At 42.3% G+C, this 22602-nt stretch overlaps 1 protein-coding gene and 1 long non-coding RNA gene across 3 annotated transcripts in view; one reads left to right on the top strand and one right to left on the bottom strand.

The window, feature by feature from the left end:
- LOC139184591 (uncharacterized) overlaps window positions 1-13687 on the bottom strand; it is a 37817-nt gene extending 24130 nt beyond the window's left edge. Inside the window, exon 1 of the long non-coding RNA XR_011568131.1 lies at window positions 13606-13687. This is a non-coding gene — a long non-coding RNA (uncharacterized lncRNA). The remainder of the gene's footprint in view (window positions 1-13605) is intronic.
- DOCK5 (dedicator of cytokinesis 5) overlaps window positions 1-19118 on the top strand; it is a 280813-nt gene extending 261695 nt beyond the window's left edge. For both annotated transcript variants that reach the window (XM_019966376.2, XM_070794944.1), the window contains 7 exons: window positions 4878-4961; window positions 5789-5926; window positions 8516-8682; window positions 14068-14236; window positions 14891-15029; window positions 17050-17153; window positions 18090-19118. In XM_019966376.2, the coding sequence (XP_019821935.2) occupies window positions 4878-4961; window positions 5789-5926; window positions 8516-8682; window positions 14068-14236; window positions 14891-15029; window positions 17050-17153; window positions 18090-18194 (906 nt within the window). In that variant the 3' untranslated portion in view covers window positions 18195-19118. The remainder of the gene's footprint in view (window positions 1-4877; window positions 4962-5788; window positions 5927-8515; window positions 8683-14067; window positions 14237-14890; window positions 15030-17049; window positions 17154-18089) is intronic.
- Window positions 19119-22602: the final 3484 nt, after the last annotated feature.

Consider the following 22602-nt stretch of genomic DNA (forward strand, 5'->3'; position numbering starts at 1 on the left):
CAATTAAGGAGGTCCGGATTGAATCCTTGAGTTGGGAAAATCCCCTGGATAAGGGAATGGCAACCCATTCCAGTACTCTCACCTAGAGGATTCCATGGACAGAGAAGCCTTGTGGGCTACAGTCCATGAGGTTGCAGAGAGTTGGACACGACTGAGGGACTAATGCTTCTTGAATATAAATATAAAAAGTAACACTCCTGTCGAGTAGCACAGAAAATGAGGGGGAAGAAAAGGAGACAGACGGGAAGGACAAGCAGAGGTTAAATGGGCCGATTCTCTTAACAGTAAGTCCCCTACATACGAACAAGTTCCATTCCAAGAGCATGTGTGTGAATCCAGTTTTTTTGCTAAATCCAGAAAAGGTAGCCGAGGTACCCAACTAACACAATCAGCTATACAGTACTATAATGGTTTATAGTACTTTTCACACAAATAACACATGTAAACAACCAGGAAAAATAAAAAGTTTTTAATCTTACAGTACAGGACTTTGAATGTATAGTAGTACTCGCTACATGACAGCTGTCTTACACTTGCTTCCAGACATCCTGGGCTTCAAATGATGACCCTGTACTAGTGTACTCTGTACAGGAAAGTACACAAAGCACAGCCACTTGTAGAGGACGCACGCACGTGGCAGTGCACACCAGACACAAGAACAGCTCGTGTGATTGGACATGTGAACGCATGTTCACATCTTTGAAAGTTTGCAGCTTGTGGGTTCCTGTATTTACATTTGTACCCAGTGCCCTGGGAAGATGAGGGGCTTCAGAATCAGTCACTGCTGTGACCCAGTTCTGGCTTTCCATTGGCTGCTGTGTGCTCTTGGGCAAGATACTTAGCTTCTCTTGAGCCCCGGTTTCATATTTGGAAAAAGTAAGGAAAATACATAACTGACAAGAGCGATGTGGGGAATGGAGTCGTCCTGTCTATAAGAAACATTCTACAACACCTGCCATGTGATAGAGGCTTGATCAGTGTCAGTTTTCTTCCTGTCTCTCTCTGCCTATTAGGGGTGAAACGTGTGATTTGAATGTTCTTGATAAATTGGGTTTCCCACTGCTCTGAGTCTGTTGTTGCAAAGATCTTTTTTCTTCTGTCCTCTCTTTCTTTCTCTTCTTTCAGCCTTTTTTAGTCTTATTATTCTCAGCAGCTAGTAAGACTTAATACCAGAGAGCAATTCTAGTTTGCCCATGTGAGGGTTCAGTAATAATTTCCAGTATTTCTATGGAATTCAATATTAGGACCCAGAAGGCAATACTTTTTTTTTAAAATACTATAATGATTTCAGTGTGTGTTTTTTCCTATTAGCTATCTGGCACAAATTTTAATGTGTCTTTCCAAGTATTCATTTTTTTTTTCAGAACGCCCTAAACTCTGATTTATATGCCAATATTGGTGACAGTTGTATAATTTTAATTTTTTTATTGTGAAAGTCAAATAATATAAAACATACTATTTTAACCATATTTAACTGTACAGTTCAGTGGCACTAAGTACATTTACATCTCACCATCATCCATCTGCTGAATTTTTCACTTTGCTAAACTGAAACTCTGTCCCCCATTAAACACTAACTCCTCATCCCCCCATCCCCTGGTCCCCGGCCTCTACCAGTGTACTTTCTCACTCCATGAGTTTGACTGTTACAGGTATCTTCTGTAAGTGGAATCAAGCAACATTTGTCTGTGCCTCGTTGTGCTGTGCTTTGTCGCCCAGTCATGTCCAATTCTTTGCGAATCCATGGACGGTAGCCTGCCAAGCTTCTCTGTCCATGGGAATTCTCCAGACAAGAATACTGGAGTTGGTTGCCATTTCCTTCTCCAGGAGATCTTCCCAACCCAGGGATTGAACCTGGGTTTCCCGCATTGCAGGCAGATTCTTTACTATCTGAGCCACCAGGGAAGCCCTCATTGTTGTGACTATTATATAATTTTATATGAAGTTTTTTCCAATATGACCATCTTCAAATTAAAAAAAAAATCAAATTAAAATGAAAAGGGAAAGGAAGTATATATAAACAAATTTATTTCAAGAACTTTTCAAAAATATTAGTTTATACTTTTCATTAATATGTGTGACTTTGTATATTTCTCAGTATAAGAAAAGAGTAAATTCTTGGATCACCTTGAGCTATTGCAGTCAGTTGGGAAATCCATCATTACCAGTTTGATACAGGTGACCTATTTTAGGGCAGCTCTTTAATCAGTGCCTTAGTCATTGGAACCCAGGAGCCATTTACTGTAATTTATCAGCCCTTTGTGGTGTGAGGCAGGACTCTGCTAGAAAAATTAATTTCAGAGCACTCTGCTCTGGTGATCCATGACTCAACTGATGCTTTGGGAATTTTAGGGTGTATTATAGGTTAAAAAAAATTACCTTTCAAAAATATAAACCACCTGTATTTTTAAAATATTTTACTTGTTTTGGGCTGTGCTGGGTCTTTGTTGCTGTACAGGCTTTTCTCTGATTGGAGCAAGTGGGGGCTACTCTCTAGTTGGAGATTCTCAGGCTTCTCGTTGCAATGACTTCTCTATCATGGAGGACAGGCTCTAGGACATGCAGGCTTCAGTAGTTGCGGCCCATGGGCTCTAGAGCACAGGCTCAGTAGTTGTGGCTCACCGGCTCAGTCGTTCCCTGGCGTGTGGGATCTTCCCAGACATGGGATCGAACCCAGGCCTCCTGCATTGGCATGTGGATTCTTTACCACTGAGCCATCAAGGAAGCCCTGAACTACATGTATTTTTAAAATTATTTATTTGGCTATGCCTGGTCTTAGATGTGGCATGCAGGATCTTTTTAGTTGCAGCTTGCAGTTCCCTGACCAGTGATGGAGACAGGGCTCCTTCTATTGGAGGCACAGAGTCTTAGCCACTGGACCACCAGGGAAGTCCCAAGTACATGTATTTTGAAAGGTGGCTGAAGATTTAAGCAAATACTTAAATACTTCATTTAGATCGATAATCCGTCTAAATATGAATCTGCTATAACAAGCTGCTCCATAAATGTCCCATTTCCTTTTTGTGATTCTTGGATTCTATACATTTATATTCTCTGTCGTATTCATTTCCTAGGGTTGCCATAACAAAATACTACCAACAGAGTGGCTTAAAACAATAGGGATTGACTGCCTCACAGTCTGAAAGCAAGGTGTCTGTAGCATCAGTTCCCTCTGAGGCATGTGAAGATGAGTCTGCTCCCTGCGTCTCTCCTGGCTTCTGTGGGCTACTGGCTGCCTTTGCTTTATTAAAAAAATTTTTTATTTATTTTTGGCTGACTTGAGCCTTTGTTGCTTCGAGGGCTTTTCCTCTAGTTGTGGAGAGCAGAGGCTACTCTCTAGTTGTGGTGCGTGCACTTCTCATTGTGGTGGCTTCTCTTGTTGAGGTGAATGGTCTCTAGGGCTCATGGGCTTCAATAGTTGTAGCGCTAGTAAGGTCAGCAGTTGCAGCTCCTGTGCTCTGGAGCAGGGGCTCAGTAGTTGTGATGCATAAGCTTAGCTGCCTCACAGCATGTGGAATCTTCACCGACCAGGGATCGAACCCATGTCCCCCGCATTGACAGGCAGACTGTTAACCACAAGACCACCAAGGAAGTCCTGCAGGCAACTTTTGGCATCCCTTGCCTTGTAGATTACTGTCTTCTCCTTGTCCCGTCACGTGGTGTTCTCTCTGTGTACAGGTATCTGTCTTCTCATGTCCCCTCCTTGTAAGGAAACCAGTTAGACACCAGTGTCTAAGGGTTCCTCCTATTCTAATATGACCTCATCTAGACCTCTGCAGTTAGGCTGTGACCATATGAGGTCACTTTCCTAGGCCCTAGGCTTAGGACTTCAACCTGTGCCTTGGGGATGGGGACACAGTTCAACCAATCAAGGAAAAATATTGCACATACTCTGTTTTCCACAGAAAATGCACTGACCTCTTTTATAACTGTATTCTATAGTTTTTGGAACTCTTGGATCTCATGTAATGGGGTGGTCCTTCTAAGGAGTGGAGGAAAAGAGTAAGGGGGGTATTTGAAGGTCTCTGAAAGCATTCTTATGCTTGTGATGGTTATAGTATAGGGAGGAAATAGGTAACTCTAGTTTGGAACTCTGTTGGAGCATAAATGTTCACCATAGACTTTGGTTCTTCTCCTCTAATGAATTCTGTCTTTAACATAGTCTTTCATGTAACACCTGTGTTTGTAGGTTGAATTGGGGTTTATTTTCTTATCATAGGGCCTTTACATCAATGTTTATTGATGATGTCATGGGTGATGTGGTCTTGACATACCATAATAAATACAACCTGCATTTACCTGCATTTAATATTTTCAAAACCGTTCCACATCTATAGCATTTCTCATTTTTTCCTTAAAAATAGCCTTTCAGATTGATGATGAGTATAAGTGTTAAAACTTTTGCAGGTCTTCAGTAATTGTGATACAGTCTGCAAGGCAGGAAAACTCTCAGCCACATCTTCAGCCTGTTAATTTTTTGCTCTTTTATAAATCTAGGCATTTAGTCTCATGATTAACTTTTTTGATATTGTCACTTGGTCTTTTCTTAGTTTTCTGGGGAACTTATTTTAATGAATGACACTGTCCGCTGGTGCTGTTGATTTGATGTGTGTATGTAGCTATGGTTAAGAATGTCCTCTTGCTAGGAATTGCATGATTCTAGAAAGACTACAAAATACCTCATTCCTTTTTGAATTGTCCACTGGTGATTTAAGAGCTATCCCAAGAATGGAATCTATGTTTACTTAATCATTCCTGGTTCACTGGAGGAACAGAGGATGTGTTTCCCCCTTCCCATTTCCTTCCCCTTCCTTTCAGGGTCACATATACAGATAGGAATGCATTCTAATCAATACTTGCCAATGCTCTCCTTTTAGGCATTTTTTACAGATAAGTACTTGCAGGAGCATCCTGAAGATCTGGAGAAGATTGAGCTGCTAAAGCGACTAATAGCATTGCAGGTATGTCCAGGGAAGGTGGGGGGACAGCACCCCATGCTCCTTGGGTGACTGCCTTGCATGATACTCTCTAGGGCAGCGGTCCCCAGCCTTTTTGGCACCAGGGACCAGTTCTGTGGACAACAGTTTCTCTTCAGATCGGGGTTGGGAATGATAGTTTGGAATAATTCAAGTTCATTGCATTTATTGTGCACTTTATTCCTTTTATCAGTACATCAGCTCCACCTCAGATTATCAGCCATTAGACCAGAGGTTGAAGACCCCTTGCTCTGGGGCATCCATCTCCAAGCCCCCATTTAGGGTTCCTTTTTTATTTAAACTCTTAGAATCACAGCCTGTCTTACTTATTTGGCAAAGTGACACAGGAAGAGCATTTCATTAGACGGTGCAGTGTTGAGAGTGGTCTTCTTAGCAGGGAGATTAAGCTCCCCCAGTTGATTTACTGGCATGTGTTTCCATCTGAGAATTGTTGGTCTCAGTTTCTGTCTCTCATTACCTTTGTAAACAGTGGGAGGAAATGCAGTCATACAGGTCAGTCCAAGGTGACACCTATCAGTTGCCCCTGCCTAGAAAGGTCCCCAGGCTTCTGTGAGTTTGCCTGGCTTGGTCCCCTGGTTACTTGTGTCCTAGGTATGTGAATGCCTCTGCGTCTTTAACCCAAGGGCATCTGGTTCCCAAGCCCTGTGCTAAGAAACAGCGTTTTCATTTGATCTGTTCTGTGTCCATCAGTTGACCTGTCTACCCCCACCGTTCATCCTCTCCCAGCCTCAAAATCTGAATCATCCCTCTTCCTAAACCTCATCCCATTCCTCTCATGCCTTTTCCCCCAGATGCCTCTGCTGACAGAGGGGATCCGCATCCATGGGGAGAAGCTGACGGAGCAACTGAAGCCACTGCATGACCGGTTGTCTTCCTGCTTCCGGGAACTCAAGGAGAAAGTGGAAAAGCGCTACGGGGTCATAACACTGGTAGGCTTTGTCTCAACAGCCTATGAGCTTTTCTTATTCCTGACCTTTTTCTAGTCTCTTCTACTGTTTGTGATACTGATCCTTTTTTCAGATGCCAAAATAGTCAAAGTAGACTAGGAATGGCTTGAACAGACGGGGTGGGAGAGGGAGGGCCGGGTCGGAAAGGCATGGTTTGCTCTTGATGACCTTCAACTGTTGTGTAGGATAGCGGTTCTCAAACTTGAATGACCATCAGAACAACCTGGAAGGCTCATGAAGACACAGATTGCTGGGCCATGTTCCCTGGGATTTTCATTCACTTGGTCTGGGGTGAGGCCCAAGAACTGGCATTTCCAGCGTGCACCAGGTGGTGCTGTGGGACTAGGGACCACACTGTGGAAACCGCACTACTAGAAATGGGAATTTCCTCATCCCAGACTCTACTTATTTGTGTCCTATCTAGTCCAACTCATAGTTTTTCCTAATCTTTTTTTTTTAATTTTATTTTTTGTTTTGGTGAAATATTCACACCCTTTGCACCTTTGAAGAGGAGAAAGAATTGTGAGTTACATTTGACAATGCATGTAGCTGATTTCATGATTTTTTAAGAACAGTTGTAACATTTCTCACTCTGGCTGGTGGCTCAGTCAGTTAAGAATCCGCCTGCAATGCAGGAGGCCTGAGTTCTATCCCTGGGTTGGAAAAATCCCCTGGAGAAGGAAATAGCAACCCATTCCAGTATTCTTCCTTGGGAAATCCCACGGACAGAGGAGCCTGGCAGGCTACAGTCTACAGGGTCGCAAGAGTCGGACACAACTTAGTGACTAAACCTAACATTTCTCACAGCTACAATTTTCTTTTTTTCCTTCCAAGAAATTAGGTGGAGGGGTACATGGGCCAACCTTTTCTCTTCTACAGTTGTTGATATGCTTGGTTCCATCTTCATTTAGCTGTCCTTTTTAACATATCCTACTTTCTTCAAAAGTTGTATTCTTGAACTCCAGATTTTTAAAAACTCTCTTGTCTCAAATCATAGCTCTGAATTTCTTTTCATGTATTTCTGTTCCCCAATTCCCACGCCTCCATCTCTATTTCCTTTTTCTCCCAAGTGTCGTTTTGATCCTCTCTCACAGGCGTCCAAGTGTTTAGTCAGGCCTTCCTATGAATTTACCTCCTAACCTGCTGCCAGTTTTCTTTTAGGAACATTTGTCTTTTACACAAATTCCTAGATGGCAAAAACGTGGCTTTCACTCAGTGAATTTAGTTTTTATTAGACCCAGGTCAGTATTAAGATTTAGATTTGATATGGTGGCCTATGGGGATAATCAGTCCTACCAGAGACATGTCTTACGACAGAAGATCCATGCTCCTTGACTTCCTAAGATTCACCAGGATAAGCTTTAGGTTTATAGTTTCAATCTTAAACTCTTCTGTTATTCCAGTATATGCTTTTTTTTTTAAGTGCCCTCTTTCAGAAGCTAAGTTGGAGAAGCAGACAAAAGGTTTTGCTATCCTATTGATGGTAATGAACATCTTGGTTTGTCCCTTCTCATGGGACTGATAGAAAATTAGGGTGAATTTTTCTCTAGTCTTAGAAACAAGGCAGGTTTAACCTAAGTTGTGTCTGTAACTAAGAATATAAGGTAGTGGGGGAGGACTACACAAGGGGAGTGAGGGAGGAATGGATTGGGAGTTTGGGGTTAGCAGATGCATGCAAATTATTACATGTAGAATGGATAAACAACCAGGACCTACTGTATAGCACAGGAAACGATACTCAATATCCTGTGATAAGCCATGGAAAAGTGTGTGTGTGTATGTGTGTGTATATATATATATATATATATGTATATATATATATGGGTGGGTGTGTGTGTGTATATATATAGTGTGTGTGTGTGTGTGTATATATATATATTTATCAGTCAGTTCAGTCGCTCAGTTGTGTCTGACTCTTTGTGACCCCATGGACTGCAGCACGCCAGGCCTCCCTGTCCATTACCAACTCCCAGAGCCTACTCAAACTCATGTCCATCTAGTTGGTGATGCCATCCAGCCATCTCATCCTCTGTCATCCCCTTCTCCTGCCTTCAGTCTTACCCACATTAGGGTCTTTTCCAGTGAGTCAGTTCTTCTCATCAGGTGGCCAAAGTATTGGAGCTTCAGCGTCAGTCCTTCCAGTGAATTTATTTATATGTGTGTGTGTGTGTGTGTGTGTGTGTGTATCTGAATCACTTTGCTGTACATCGGAAGCTTAACAACATTGTAAATCAACTATACTTTAACAAAATAAATGTAGAGTTGTTAAGTATACAGAAAATGAACTCACAACTTAGACGTTAAAATGTCAGGATGTTGTGATACACAATTACAAAATATCTCATTATATCATAATAAGCAAAAGAGTATGTCAATAAAATCTTCCCAACTACAGAAAAAGAATATAGCATTTGTAGTATTTAACAGCCAATGAAGCACAGGCACCAACCTATCAGGATGGGGTCCCAGCACTGACACAGATGGGACTGGCCATAAACCAGTGGGAACTGCGCCAGTTGCTAGGGGCTTAATTCCAGGCCAGCTAACCATGAGGGGTCATGTCTCCTTCAGCCGCCCAACTTGACCGACCGGAAGCAAAGCCGCACAGGATCTGTGATGATCCCCTACATCATGTCATCCACACTGCGGAGATTGTCCATCACCTCAGTGGCTTCCTCTGTGATCTCCACCTCTTCTAACTCATCTGATAACGCTCCTTCCAGACCAGGATCTGATGGGTAAGGCTTTGATCTCTAATTGCCAAGAAGGATAGGTAAATCTTTCCTAATGTTTGCCTTTGGTCACCCAAGTGAAACTTGGTCAATGTGGATGTGTCATCTTCATAGGAAAATAACTCACAGTACCTGGGTTATTAGTTTTGGGATCTTTCTCATCATCTTCCTCATGAGAAATATCATTATTTACATGATAGTAACAACAGTTATGAAAAATAGAAAAAAAAATCACCCATAATCCTGTCACACCCTATCAACCCACCCAGTCATATCCTAGTTTGTCTCACAATAATTTCTAGTTATTGCTTGCCTTTTTTTTTTCATTATTTCAATTAAAATTTTTTTTGGCTGGACCAGGTGGCATATGGGATCTCAGTTCCCTGCCCAGGGACTGAACCTGGGCCATGGCAGTGAAAGCTGGGAATCCTGACCCAGTAGGCCACTGGAGAAATCCTTCATTATTTCAGTTTTTAAAAATAACTTAAAAATTTATTTCATGAATAGGAAATATAATCACATATGAAATTTAAAAGGGTATATCATAAAAATAATCTCCCATCAGTCCCAGACTCCCAGCTTATCAGTACCACTCTCCAGAGGCCAGTGATATTGTCTTCTGGTTTTGTTCTGTTTTTTGGCTGCACTGCTGGACGTGTAGCTCTTGAGTTTCCTGACCAGGGATTGAACTCATGTCCCCTGCATTGGAAGCTTGGAGTCCCAGGCACCGGACCACCAGGGAAGTGCCCCAGGTTCTGTTCTTGGTGCCTTTCCAGCAGCTTTTTATCTGTACAGAAGCAGTTCCTAAATATATATCCTTTCCCACATGTTTTTGATATATAAATGGTGGTATATAATACTCTATCTGCCTTGCTTTTTTCACTTACTAGATCTGGAAGTCATTCCATTTCAGAACAAAGAGAGCCTCCTCTTTTCTTTGAGGTTAGATATCTCATGATACACCTACACCATAGTACACTCCATCATTGTTTCCTGATGGACATTTGATTGATTTAAGCCTTTTACTATCACAGTAGTGATAGCAGTGAATGATCTTCAATATATATTATTTTGGGGGTGGGATGAATTGGGAGACTGGGATTGGCATATACACATTATTGACGCTATGTATTAAATAGATGGCTAATGAGAATCTACCGTATAGCACAGGGAACTCTACTCAGTGCTCTGTGGTCAGCTAATTGGGAAGAAATCCGAAAAAGGGGATATATATGTATACATATAGCTGATTCACTTTGCTGTACAGCAGAAACTAACACAACATTGTAAAGCAACTATATCCAATAAAAATTAATTTTAAAAAAGAATGGAAAAAAATTACTTTGTAAATATTTAATTATAGCAATATAAGAAAAAGTCAAGAAGTGAAATTACTGTTAAACATATATAGCTGAAGTTCTCAAAATTATTCATAAAATGACTTTCACAGAGATTATAACCGTTGATAGTCCCACCAGCAATATGCAAGGGTACCTGGCCACTCACACCTTGCCACCAAATTGTGTATCATCAGGCCTTTTAATTTTTACCAGTCTGATAGGTGGAAAATGTTTTCTTGGCATGGGGATTTTGTTTTGTTGCACTTGTGGTTTTCTTTCTCTTGTATGAAATTGAGCATTTTTTCATTTGTTTAGTAGCTTGTATGTATTTTATTTTCTGTGAACTGTGGTCACACGTGTACATTTTTCTGTTGGATTCTGGCCCTTTGTGTTGAGCTGAAATATTACCCTAATTTTTCCTCTGTCTATTGACTTTGCTTCTAAATTTTTATTTAGTTGCGCTGATTTTTGTTTAAGTGCAGTCAAATACCTTAATACTTGATTTTATGACTTCTGGATTTTATATCATGGTTAAAGTCCTTCCCTACTGTAAGACTACGAAAAACTAATTTTACAGTTTCACTATTTATAATAAAATCTATGATTCTTTTTTAAGTTTATTCTCCTATAAGGTATGAAGTATAGAGCCAATTTTTTTCCATGCTTGGCTAGCCTATAATGTTAAGTGAGCAAACTATCTTTTCTCTACTGATTTGAAATGTCCTCCTTATTTAAAAAAAAAAAATCAAATTCTAATGTGTTCTTTAGGTTATTCATGGACTTTCCCCCCATTTCTTAGACCTACCTATATGGTTCATGCACTTCTGCTAATTCAGTCTTATTTACTGTAGATCTTAAAGGGTTTTAAGTGTCTAATAGCTTTTTTCAGAATTTGCCTGGCTAGTTTTACTCAGTGCTTGTTTTTGGATTAACTTGTTTAGAATCCTGTTGTTATTTTTATTGAGATATGATATTACATTTATGGATTGAGTTTATGGCTTTTTGATATTCAACCTTCCTTACCGGAAACGTGGAGTGCCTTTCCATGTGATCAAACTTAAAATATTTTAAAGGAGTGAATTCATAATTGTGTTCAAATAGAAAAGCATGGGATGTACTGTTTTGTGACCTACTGCTTAATTTTATATAAATGATGAATACTTAACATCAGTGTGAATTTTAATGTTGAATATAAGTTAAATCTTTTGGCTTAGAACTTAATTTGTAATCTTTTAATTCCATGCTATAATAGCCATACCACAAAAATAACCTGTTCAAATGGTCTTCTACCTGGAAATTAAATGTTTTTTATTTCTTAAATTATTTATCCATCCTTTTACATTGACATAGATATCTTTACATAGTTGCAATTATCACATGGATAGAGTTTGGTAATTTGCTTTTTCCTCTTTGTCTTTTTATTATAAGCACTATCTACGGTGCTATATAATATTAAGATTTTTTTCATCATTTTTGATGGCTGTTTATCAGTACAGCATATGAATGTGCCATAATTAATTCTTCTCCCTATAATGGGATGTTTTAGCTGTGTCACTCTAAACAGGTAATCATAAAAGTTCATTATAAATTTAATATAAAAGCATTTAGGTTGTATCAATATAAAATGCATTTATATTATTAGTAGCATGTATTTGTGTACATTTAGCTTTATGATCACTTAAGATATATTCTCATTTCTAAGTCTTTTGGTTAACATGGAGTATAGGATGCACTTCCAAAAGCATGTATGACCTATTCAGGAGAGGTATTTTTTTTACAGTTTGTTTTGTTTTGTTTTTTAATTTTTATTGGAGAATCGTTAATTTACAATGTTGTATTAGTTTCAGGTGGACAACAAAGTGATTCAATTTTACATATACATAAATTCAGTCTTTTTTAGATTCTTTATAATTCTTGCTGTATTATCACAAATACTAATATGCAATGCCATATGAAATGTATGAGTGACTATATCATTTTTCATAATATATTTACTTATATTAGGTATTTTTATTATTTTTAGTCTTGTAAATTCCTAAAGATTAAATAATACCTGGTTTGCTTTCTCTTTTATGGTTTCGGTCATGCTGTTAAAGGGATACTACTTACTTTGTGAAAGGGCTTCCCTGGTGGCTCAGATGGTAAAGAATCTGTATGCAATGCGGGAGACCTGGGTTCAATCCCTGGGTTGGGACTATCTCCTGGAGAAGGGCATGACAATCCATTCCAGTATTCTTGCCTGGAGAATCACCATGGAAAGAGGCGCCTGGAGGGGTACAGTCCATGGGGTCTCAAAGAGTCATGTAGAAGTTCTGTTCTGTTCAGTACGACTCTTCTCTTAATTGAACTCTGCCCCATTAAAAAAAAAATTTTTTTTCAAGTAGTTATTGAGAACCAGAGACCCTGTAATTGCTGATCCATTAGGGCAGTAAACACAGAGCAGATGACTGGGGTCCTATTCTTGCTGTGACCCAGGCAAGGTGGGTTATTGCTCTTGCCCACATTTGCCCAATGAGGAAGAAGACATCATTGAACTTCCCTGTCAGTCCAGAGGTTAAGACTCTGTGTCTCCAATAAAGAGGGTGTGGGTTTGATCCTGGGTCAGAGAACTAGGATCCCACATGCTACACGGGGTGGCCAAAAAAATTTTTTTTTAATTACAATAATACTTACTATTTTTCCCTTTATAACTGATAAGCAGTTTAGGGAGAGATATTTCAAAATCTCTCTAGACACTTTTGTTTCTCATCAAATTCTTCCCCTCTATATCAGCATCTAATCATGATTCTTACTATGGCATTTAAAATTTGTCAGTGTAATTAAAAAAAAATTGTTTTTGAGAAGTTCTCCTACATGCTAGGGCTTCCCAGGTGGCACAGTGGTAAAGAATCCACCAGCCAATGCAGGAGACAAAAAAGACACAGAGTTGACCTCTGGGTCAGGAAGATCCCCTAGAGAAGGAAATGGCAAACCTACTCCAGTGTCTTGCCTGGGAAATTCCATGGACAGAGGAGCCTGGTGGGCTACAGTCCATGGGGTCACCAGGAGCTGGACATACTGAGCATGCATACACCTATTTGCCAAGTACTGTTGTAAGTATTTTGTAATAACCCTTTGAAAGTGAAAAAAGTATTAGTTGCTCAATTGTGTCCGACCCTTTGAGACCCCATGGACTGTAGCCCACCAGGCTCCTCTGTCCATGGCATTCTCCAGGCAGGAATACTGCAGTTGGGTAGCCATTCCCTTCTCCAGGGGATCTTCCCAACGCAGGGATCAAACCTGGGTCTCCCACTCTGCAGGCAGATTCTTTACTGTCTAAGCCACCAGGGAAGCCCTAATGACCTTATGAGATAGATATTATTCTTATCCCCATTTTTACAGATAAGGAAACTGAGGTATGAAAAAATTGTCTGCCCAAGGTCACCCAGCAAGGAAATGTAGGTAAGATGTGAATGCAGGCTGTAGGGCTCCAGGGCTTGTGCTCTTAGCCACTATATAATGCTGCCCGTTCATCTCTTACTGTATGAGCTCTCTCTTTACCTATAAGTTTAGTAAGATCTTATCTTCCTAGCATAAGATAACTACTCACTAGTATTTTCTTGGCGTGCTTGGATGGCCTCATTTCTTACTTGTAGACCTTGAGATGTTCAGTTGGCAGTTGGAAGTTCGGGTTTAGAACCTGAGAAGGAAGCCACAGGTGAAGGTGTTGTTGAAGAGTCGTATCCTCTGGTTTTTGGGGCATCAGTTTTCACTGGCAGGTGATCAGTGTTTTCTGACTTTGTCCTTGTTTGTAGCTGACAGGTCAGTCTTTTGTTTTTTTGACATGTAGTTGATTTATAATGTTGTGTTAATTTCTACTGTATTGCAAAGTGACTTGGTTATATATCATATATATTCTTTTTCATAGTCTTTTCCATTACGGTGTATTACAGGATACTGAATAGAGTTTCCTATGCTGTTGAGTAGGGCCTTGTTGTTTATCCAGCCTCTGTACACTAGTTTGCATCCACTAACGCCGGCCTCCCAATCCTTCCCTCCCCCACCCCGATAGGTCCTTCCTGGAGCCACTGTTGGAGCGCAGGGCCTCGTCAGGGGCCAGAGTGGAAGATCTGTCCCTCAAAGAGGAGAGTGAGACTCGGATGAGCAAGTTCAAGATTAAAGACTGGAGTCTGAGCAAGTCCCAGGTCATCGCAGAGAAAGTGCCAGAACCTGATCTGATGGTAAAAACAAAAAACCCAAAACAAGATGACTGTAGGTTTTCCACCGTGTTCCCTGTAGGCAGGCTTTTCACCATTGACCTCATAACTGTGAGTGACTAGGTTGAAGCCTGTCGTGCTTTCTCAGGACACAGCAGCCTGGGATGGGCTCAGATCTTAGATGGTGCTGAGAAAACCATGTACAGAGATCCAGCTCTCTAAATCAGTAATGGCGCAAGATCTACCCTCAGTGAAAATATGTGGATCGATGCTTAGAGTTGTGATTCTCACCACCATGTTCCATGAGCCCATCCAAACATTGTCATTTCCCTTCTTTTAGTTTAAAAAAAAAATAAAAAGTACGTTTTCTTCCATAAGCCACATCATGTTGTTAAATGTTGTGGGACCGGGTATCCCTGAGAATCAGGGTGGCTCATCTCCACACTAAATGACACAACCCATTGGCTAGCCAGAAAATAGTCTGTGCACCGGGGATTCCCTGTTTGTGTCTTCATCCTCGTACCCTCCATGTGCTAGTGTGGTAAACTTACAGAGGGCTCCTGGAATTTTGCCCTTTAACAAGATTCTGCTCTGCAGACAGGGTTGTTTAAAGAGTATTGATGAGTTCGACACTCTTCACAGTGACAGTGTTTTGCTTTGTTCTCCGCCCCCCACTAGAGCCCAACCAAGAAATCACAGAGACCCAAGAGTCTCCAGCTGTCGGACAATCGGCTGACACCATTTCCTGGCGCTTCAACTCCACAGTCAACAGCCCTGAGCCCACCCCAACTCACTCCTAAAGCGAACAGGGCCCTGAGTAAGTTTACTTGTAGAGACCCCTTATAGTCATTTCACTAGGTGATGGAGTATGTTTATGAATCTGGGCCATTTTTAATCAAAATAGCCACAAGGGGACTGAGATGATAGTCAAATTGGTTCAGTTTGGTGGTCATGGGTGTCATTCAGTTAGATTAGTGTTTGGCCAGAGTCCTTAGGTTGCTAAGACTCATTAAACTTTTCTATACAGGGAGCCGTGGGGCTTTCCTAGTGGCCCAATGGTAAAGAATCCACCTGCCAATAAAGGAAACACAGGTTCAATCCCTGGGTGGGGAGTAGGAATCCAGGTAGGAACTCCAGTTCAATCCCTGGAGTAAGAAATGGCAACCCACTCCAGTATTCTAGCCTGGAAAATCCCATGGATGGAGAATCCTGGCGGGCTACAGCTTCTGTGATCATAAAGAGTCGGACATGACTTAGCAGCAGTACAGGGAGCACCGTGGGGTTTCACTGCCCGTTTTTCATTGCTGATGGTATAAATGAGATCGATTGGACTAGAACTAGATAGGAAGTAATTTAGGAACTGTTGGCCAAGTAGCCATGTGCTTTATGTGGAGAAGGGTCTGAAAGGATAAGAAATAGACAAATTACACTCAGGTTTGGGGAGTCAGCAGTACACAAGTCCTGAGATGAAGTACAAGGATGCTTAACACCAAGGAGCAGTGGAAGAATAGATCGTCACCCCAAACAGGAGACTGTAGTCAGCCAGCATCAGAGTTAATCAGGCACGGTTTCCTGGAGGAAGTAGATATTGCACTCTTTATTCTTTTTTTTAATTTTATTTTATTTTTAAACTTTACATAATTGTATTAGTTTTGCCAAATATCAAAATGAATCCGCCACAGGCATACATGTGTTCCCCATCCTGAACCCTCCTCCCTCCTCCCTCCCCACACCATCCCTCTGGGTCGTCCCAGTGCACCAGCCCCAAGCATCCAGTATCGCGCATCGAACCTGGACTGGCAACTCGTTTCTTACATGATATTCTACATGTTTCAATGTCACTCTACCAAATCTTCCCACCCTCTCCCGCTCCCACAGAGTCCATAAGACTGTTCTATACAACAGTGTCTCTTTTGCTGTCTCGTACACCAGGTTATTGTTACCATCTTTCTAAATTCCATATATATGCGTTAGTATACTGTATTTATGTTTTTCCTTCTGGCTTACTTCACTCTGTATAATAGGCTCCAGTTTCATCCACCTCATTAGAACTGATTCAAATGTATTCTTTTTAATGGCTGAGTAATACTCCATTGTGTATATGTACCACAGCTTTCTTATCCATTCATCTGCTGATGGACATCTAGGTTGCTTCCATGTCCTGGCTATTATAAACAGTGCTGCGATGAACATTGGGGTACACGTGTCTCTTTCCCTTCTGGTTTCCTCAGTGTGTATGCCCAGCAGTGGTGAGGGGTATGTAAGTTCAGGATCTCATGCCTGATGATCTGAGATGGAGCTGATGGAATAATAATAGAAATAAAGTGCATAATAAATGCGATGTGCTTGAATCATCCTGAACCCTTCCCACCACCACGATCCATGGAAAAGTTGTCTGCCACAAAACCAGTCCCTAGTGCCAAAATGGTTGGGGACTGCTGCTTTAAATGATAAATTGTAATAGTCCAATATAACCAGTATTTATTAACCACCTAGTTTGTGACAGATGTTTTTTTCTAAGAACTTGGGATATATCAGAGAACAGAGTAATACCCTAAGTTCTAGAAAATATTCTCATCTTCAGTGTAATAGTGACACCCTTTAACAAAACGTGAAATTTTTACTTAAGAGTTTCTCATGACGCCTTCTGGTGAAGGAAGGGCGCTACATGTGTCCCAGCGGGTAAGAGGTCTTCATTCTGTCCACAAAAACTGTAGAATGTGACCTTAGCGATTTGATTGACCAGGTGGTTTAGGGTGGCAGTGTCCAGCGGAAGTGCCATGAGATTCCTCGGTGAGTTCACTTCTCTGCTTTCATCTACTTTGTGTCATTTCCAGGCTCCCCATCGTTGCAGACAGATGGACCGACAACGGCTAATGTCCCACCGCCCCCTCCCCCCAAAAGCAAGCCCTATGAGAGCAGCCAGAGGAATCCCACAGAGGTAGGAAGGTGACAGTGGGCACTGGGGCTGGGGAGCACCCGCTCATGGGAATGTAACCTTGGATTTCCCCAGGTTTTGATAGGCAGGTTGTCCCATTGATTTGCCACTCTGATCAGTTTTTGATTCCTTCCTGAGAGAGAGAGGCATTTTCAATGGGAAGGAAGATGTTTCATTGGATTGAAGGGCCCTCACCCTGGGTCCAGAGGAGGGAAATAAGCCAGGAGTTCTGACTCACACCTGAGTGAATGAGGGATAGTCATTCTGGAAGGGCCTCCTGTGGTTTCCTTTATTCATTCAACACATATTTACTGAGCCCTTACTATACATACGGGCTTCCCAGGTGGCGCTAGTGGTAAAGAACACGCCTGGCAATGCAGGAGACACAAGAGACGCAGGTTTGGTCACTGGGTAAGATCCCCTGGAGTAGGAAATAGCATCTCACTCTAGTTCTCTTGCCTGGAGAATCCCATGGACAGAGGAGCCTGGTGGGCTGTAGTCCATGGGGCTGCAAAGCATCGTACATGGCTGAACACATAGTAATGCTATTTTGGGGAGGCTTCCTTGGTGGCTGAGATGGTAAAGAATCTGCCTGAAATGCAGAAGACTTGGGTTCGATTCCTGGGTCAGGAAGATCCCCTGGAGAAGGGAATGGCACCCTACTCCACTATTCTTGGCTAGAGAATTCCATGGGCAGAGGAACCTGGCAGGCTATAGTCCATGGGGTCGCAGAGTTGCACACAGCTGAGCAACACACACACAAAAGGGAAAAGGGGGAGATTAAACTAGTCATATCTCTAAAATTTTGCCTTGCAAAGGCTTTGTAGATAAACTCAGGTCACTTTTAAGCTAACACTGAATGTTGGAATTGTGGAGGAGAAGGCAAAATTAGGAAGAAAGGGAAGACTCATGTCTCCTTTTGTGTATCCACCCCAACAGATTGCACCCCCACTGCCTGTCCGAAGAGAGGCCATAGTCCCGCCCCCTCCACCTCCAAAAGTACGGAAATCCGGCATCCTTTCTTTTGAGCCTGGATCCCAGTAAGGATCTTATCCTCTCTCTGGAGCTCTGAGCACCTGGACCACGGATGCCTGGGAATTGGCCTTGGAGAAGCAGGGTCCTCACTGCCCGGGGTCCCTGCTGGCCTCCTTTCCTGATCTGGAACTGAGGTTCACCAGCTCAACACTGGTTTCGTCTTTTCCAAAGCGTCTTTTTGATCCATGCCTGAGGCCCTGCCATTTCTCCTCCAACCCATGTGGAATTCCATAGTTGGCCACTTCCTGTGTTTCTCCCTCACCGTTACTACATTTCAGCCTCCAGCACAGAACCACCAGGGTCTCCAGGAGCCTGGATAAGTTCTTCGTTGGTGCTGGTGGTGGGAAAAGCCTCACAAACCTACTCCTTACAGGAATTTCCTGCTTTGCTTCTGAAAAGCTGTACTTAAGACATTGTTTTCTCATGTGGACACACCCTGTGATATAACCCATTGGAAGAGACCAACATCGCGTACTTTGGTAGCCAAAACTATCTATCTTTCTGAGGTTTCCCTGTGCTTTTTTTTTTTTGCGGGAAAGAACATCTTTTTCATGGAGATTGGCTGCTTTCAAGTAGGAATGGCTATCATCGTTGAAAGAATGTGGACTCAACCGTGAGCCCTGAGCGCCTCTGTTTCCCCCACCCCCACCCACCTAAACTGTCCCCCTCCACCTTCCCAGGAGTTCCCCACACTCCCAGCTAATGGTCCTCTCTGCACGGCAGTCACCTCTTCCTACCACAGACTCCCAAGACTCTGACTTTGGCACAGTTTCTTCTATTACCTCGGAGCTCAGATCACTGGATATAAGGGACTTAGAAGCCTGGATTGAACTGCTTTGCTTCGAGATCTCATTGGAATGGTTTGGTGGCCCCCCATCTGCAACCTGATTTTATCCTGGAGAATACAGTGCAATATCTCTTGTTGATTATTTATTCCTTCTTGATTGTTTAATTGATTTGATGATGTGTTCACGGTACCCTCATCAGGCCTCTTTTCAGAAGAAAAGGTAGGGTGATTCAGAGGACCAAATATTATCAGCAGATACGTAAACAGCCACACAGAACTAAAGACCTTTTGAGCTCGACGGCCCTTAAAAGTCCTCCAGTACCCACCCCCCATTTTGTAGATAAGGAAATTGAGGCTAAACACAGAAAATCCTACTACAGACTCTCCCTAATAACCCAGCTTTCTCATTGAGTTTATACCTAGATAACATCTCTAGAAGACAACCCTGATGAATTCTTCAGTCCCTACCCCTAGCTGGAACAATAGTGGAAATGTCCCAGATAATTTCTGTACTACTTAGCTTTTTATGGCAAAATAGAAAACATTTAGAGTTATGGATGTCCTGGGTCAGCCTGTGGGTATGCTCACCAGGGACTCCTCGGCAGCCTGGCTAGGTCACCTTGCCTTTGAGGTCCAGGATAGGTGGGGGGTTTCCCAGATGGCTCAGTGGTAAAAGAATCTGCCTGCCAGTGTAGGAGATACAGGAGATTTGGGTTCAGTCCCTGGGTCGGGAAGATTCTGTGGAGAAGGACAGGGCAACCCGCTTCACTAACCTTGCCTGGAGAATCCCATGGACAGAGGATCCTGGTGGCTATAGCCCTTAGGAGTTGGACACAACTGAGTGACTGAGCACACACAGAGGAGAGAGAGAGAGAGATTTAACTTCCAAAAATTGGGGTTTTCTTGCCTGCCTCTTTGGGTGCCTGTTTCACCACCATTCCTAGGAGAGACGTGTAAGTTCATCACAGCATCAGGGAAGTAAGGCCTCTGAGACGTGTCCAGGGTGACTGAAGAAATGAGAATGCATATTTGCTAGTGCTGTGTTCTTTCTTTGGCTCCACTCAGAGCACCCGCATGTGATGTAGCAGAAAGATGTGAAGCCAGGGCTCTGGAAGTAACCCGTTCAGGGTTGAATCAACCCAGCTATGGCCTCTCTCAGCTTTGCACACCCCCTTGAATTATTTTAAATTCTCTTGAGCTTTTTTCGCCTTTCAAAATGGAGGTCATCCCTCCCACGCAGACTGCCGGGGGTTCAAGTGAGGCTGACTCTGAAGTAGATCCTCACTCTGTGGGCCTTTCTTGTCTCTGCTGGGCCGACATAATATTTGAAGCTCTCCACAAGCATGATCGATCTTCATTTTTATTTTTTTAGAAGATAATTTGGAGGGTGAGTGCAGATTAGTTCTGCACACAACAGTCCCTCTCTAAAAGGTAGCATCTTATATGTTACTAGGGACAAATTGTTAACAAGACCTGAAGACAGGGGACTTCCTTGGTGGTCCAGTGGTTAAAACTCCATCCTTCCAATGCAGGGGGGGTGGGTTCGATCCCTGGTTGGGGAACTAAGGTTCCACATGCCATGTAGTTTGGCCAAAAAAATTTTTTCTAAAGATCTGGACTTGATTTTAAGTGGCACGAGAAGAGGAGGAAGAGAATCTGCAGGGCTGACCTGGAACCCAGAGCAGCTTCTGAGAAGTTGCAAGGCAGACTGGCTGGAGGGGATTCATGAGCTTTACATGCTCCGTTAAAATAGAAGGATGTAAACTACGTCACAAAAGAAAGAAACCTGAAGCATGTTCCTTTCAAGTCACAAGGGTGCATTGTAAGTTCTGGCCTTTGGTCAGAGATTGGGGCTTCCTAAGGGGCGCAGTGGTACAGAATCTGCCTGCTGACGCAGGAGACAAGGATTTGGTCTGAGTCAGGAAGATAGATCCCCGGGAGGAGGAGATGGCAACCCGCTCTCGTATTCTTGCCTGAAAAATCCTATGGACAGAGAAGCCTGGCGGCTACAGTCCCTGGGATCACAGAGTTAGACGTGACTGAGCACAGGGACATCCAGTAGACCAGTGCCCAAATACATTTCCTTTTTTGACATAACGTTTTCCCATAAGATTCCCTTCCCACATTCACGCAAATCCTAGATCTCTCCTGCCTGAATACACAGGATTCCAGGTCATGTGGTGAATAAGAGGTCCCAGAGGACACTGGACTACTCACTCTTGGTCAGAAAGAGTCCCATTTGACAAAAGATCCTAAGTAATGTCTGTCCTGAAGTCAAAGAGGAAAGCTGCAAAGCTTTAGGATTACCATAAAGGTAGGTGAAATACTGAAGAAGCAACTGGTCCTTATTTTCCTTGATAAGAACTCAAGTATTGAAAGCCCTTGGAAGTAGCCCCCAAATTGTCACAACCTTTGTGGATGTTGGTTTATGGAATTTTTGTTTGAAATCCTTTCTTGCCTGTCTCTCTCTCTCCATCTGGGCGACTTGTCTTGAATTTTTTTTTTTTTCCAAGAATCGTTTCATGTAGCATAGATTAAACTCTTACTGAATGTCAGACACTGTCCTAACACCCAGGTTGTGACAATCCAATGTGTTCAAAGGGAATAGCCCCAGATACGAGGACTGTGGTGTGTCATGGGAGTGGCAAGACAGTGGCATTGGCCTTAAGGGAAGCCATAAATAAGGTGCTGGGCCAGGGGTTGCTTTCTCCTTCTCCACCTTCATGCCTTGATTCCAAAATTACAGTTGTTTTCCCCTGTCAGACCCATTAAAAAAACAACTGCCACCCTCAGATCGCTAAGACAGAGCCAGAGATCAAGCAGGATATGAGATTATAAGCTGCCTTTTCTAACTCTAAGCTTGGAGACTCCTTTCCCTCTCCTTGCCCTTGGGTCATGGGGTGATTTCTTGTTTTGAAATTAAGGTGTAACATTCAGACAGTTAAGGTCACAAATCTTAGGTGTACAGGTGAATCCAATTTGATAATAGTGTACACTCAAGTTACCACCTCAGAGAGCCACAGGCTTCTCCCAGCCGTATGGAAGTCTCCCTGGCATCTGCTGTCATTTATCAAAGGCATTTAGAGGGCCCTTCCATTTGTACTGTCCTTCCTGTCATTTTGCAGGTTTAATGAAAAGGAAAGGAACAAACCCTACTGTCGACACACAAGAAGACTTTATAAAGGGTATACGTTTGGCAGGTCAATTTGGTCAGTCCCTGGACCTTAACCTGAATTTCTTCATATAAAGTACATGTATACATATATATGTGTGTGTGTATTTGAGGTTACATGATTGTTTTAGAATCCTTTCAGGCCTAGCTTTCTTTTAAGTGAATGAAAAAGAGGGGTGGAGAGTCAGAAGAAATCTTAAGTTTCTCTTCCAAAGCTTTTAAATCCTTACCTCATGACTAAGTAGTATTGTAAAGTTAAATTGGAAAAGGTAAGTTGCTCTTTGGGTGGGTTGAAAGTGGAATTATCAGTTTTACTCTACAAAAGGAGAATGTTTTCCTTTTAAGTTCATGATTTCAGGCTGATGCTTACAGTCCAGCCAAGGCTTATCTGCTTGCTATGCATCCCAAACTTATCCATTAGCCACATTTTGTGAGTTGTTCATCCAAACTTTGTCAAA

The sequence above is a fragment of the Bos indicus genome, chromosome 8, assembly GCF_029378745.1.
Source record: "Bos indicus isolate NIAB-ARS_2022 breed Sahiwal x Tharparkar chromosome 8, NIAB-ARS_B.indTharparkar_mat_pri_1.0, whole genome shotgun sequence".
In the NCBI taxonomy this organism is placed as follows: Eukaryota; Metazoa; Chordata; class Mammalia; order Artiodactyla; family Bovidae; genus Bos; species Bos indicus.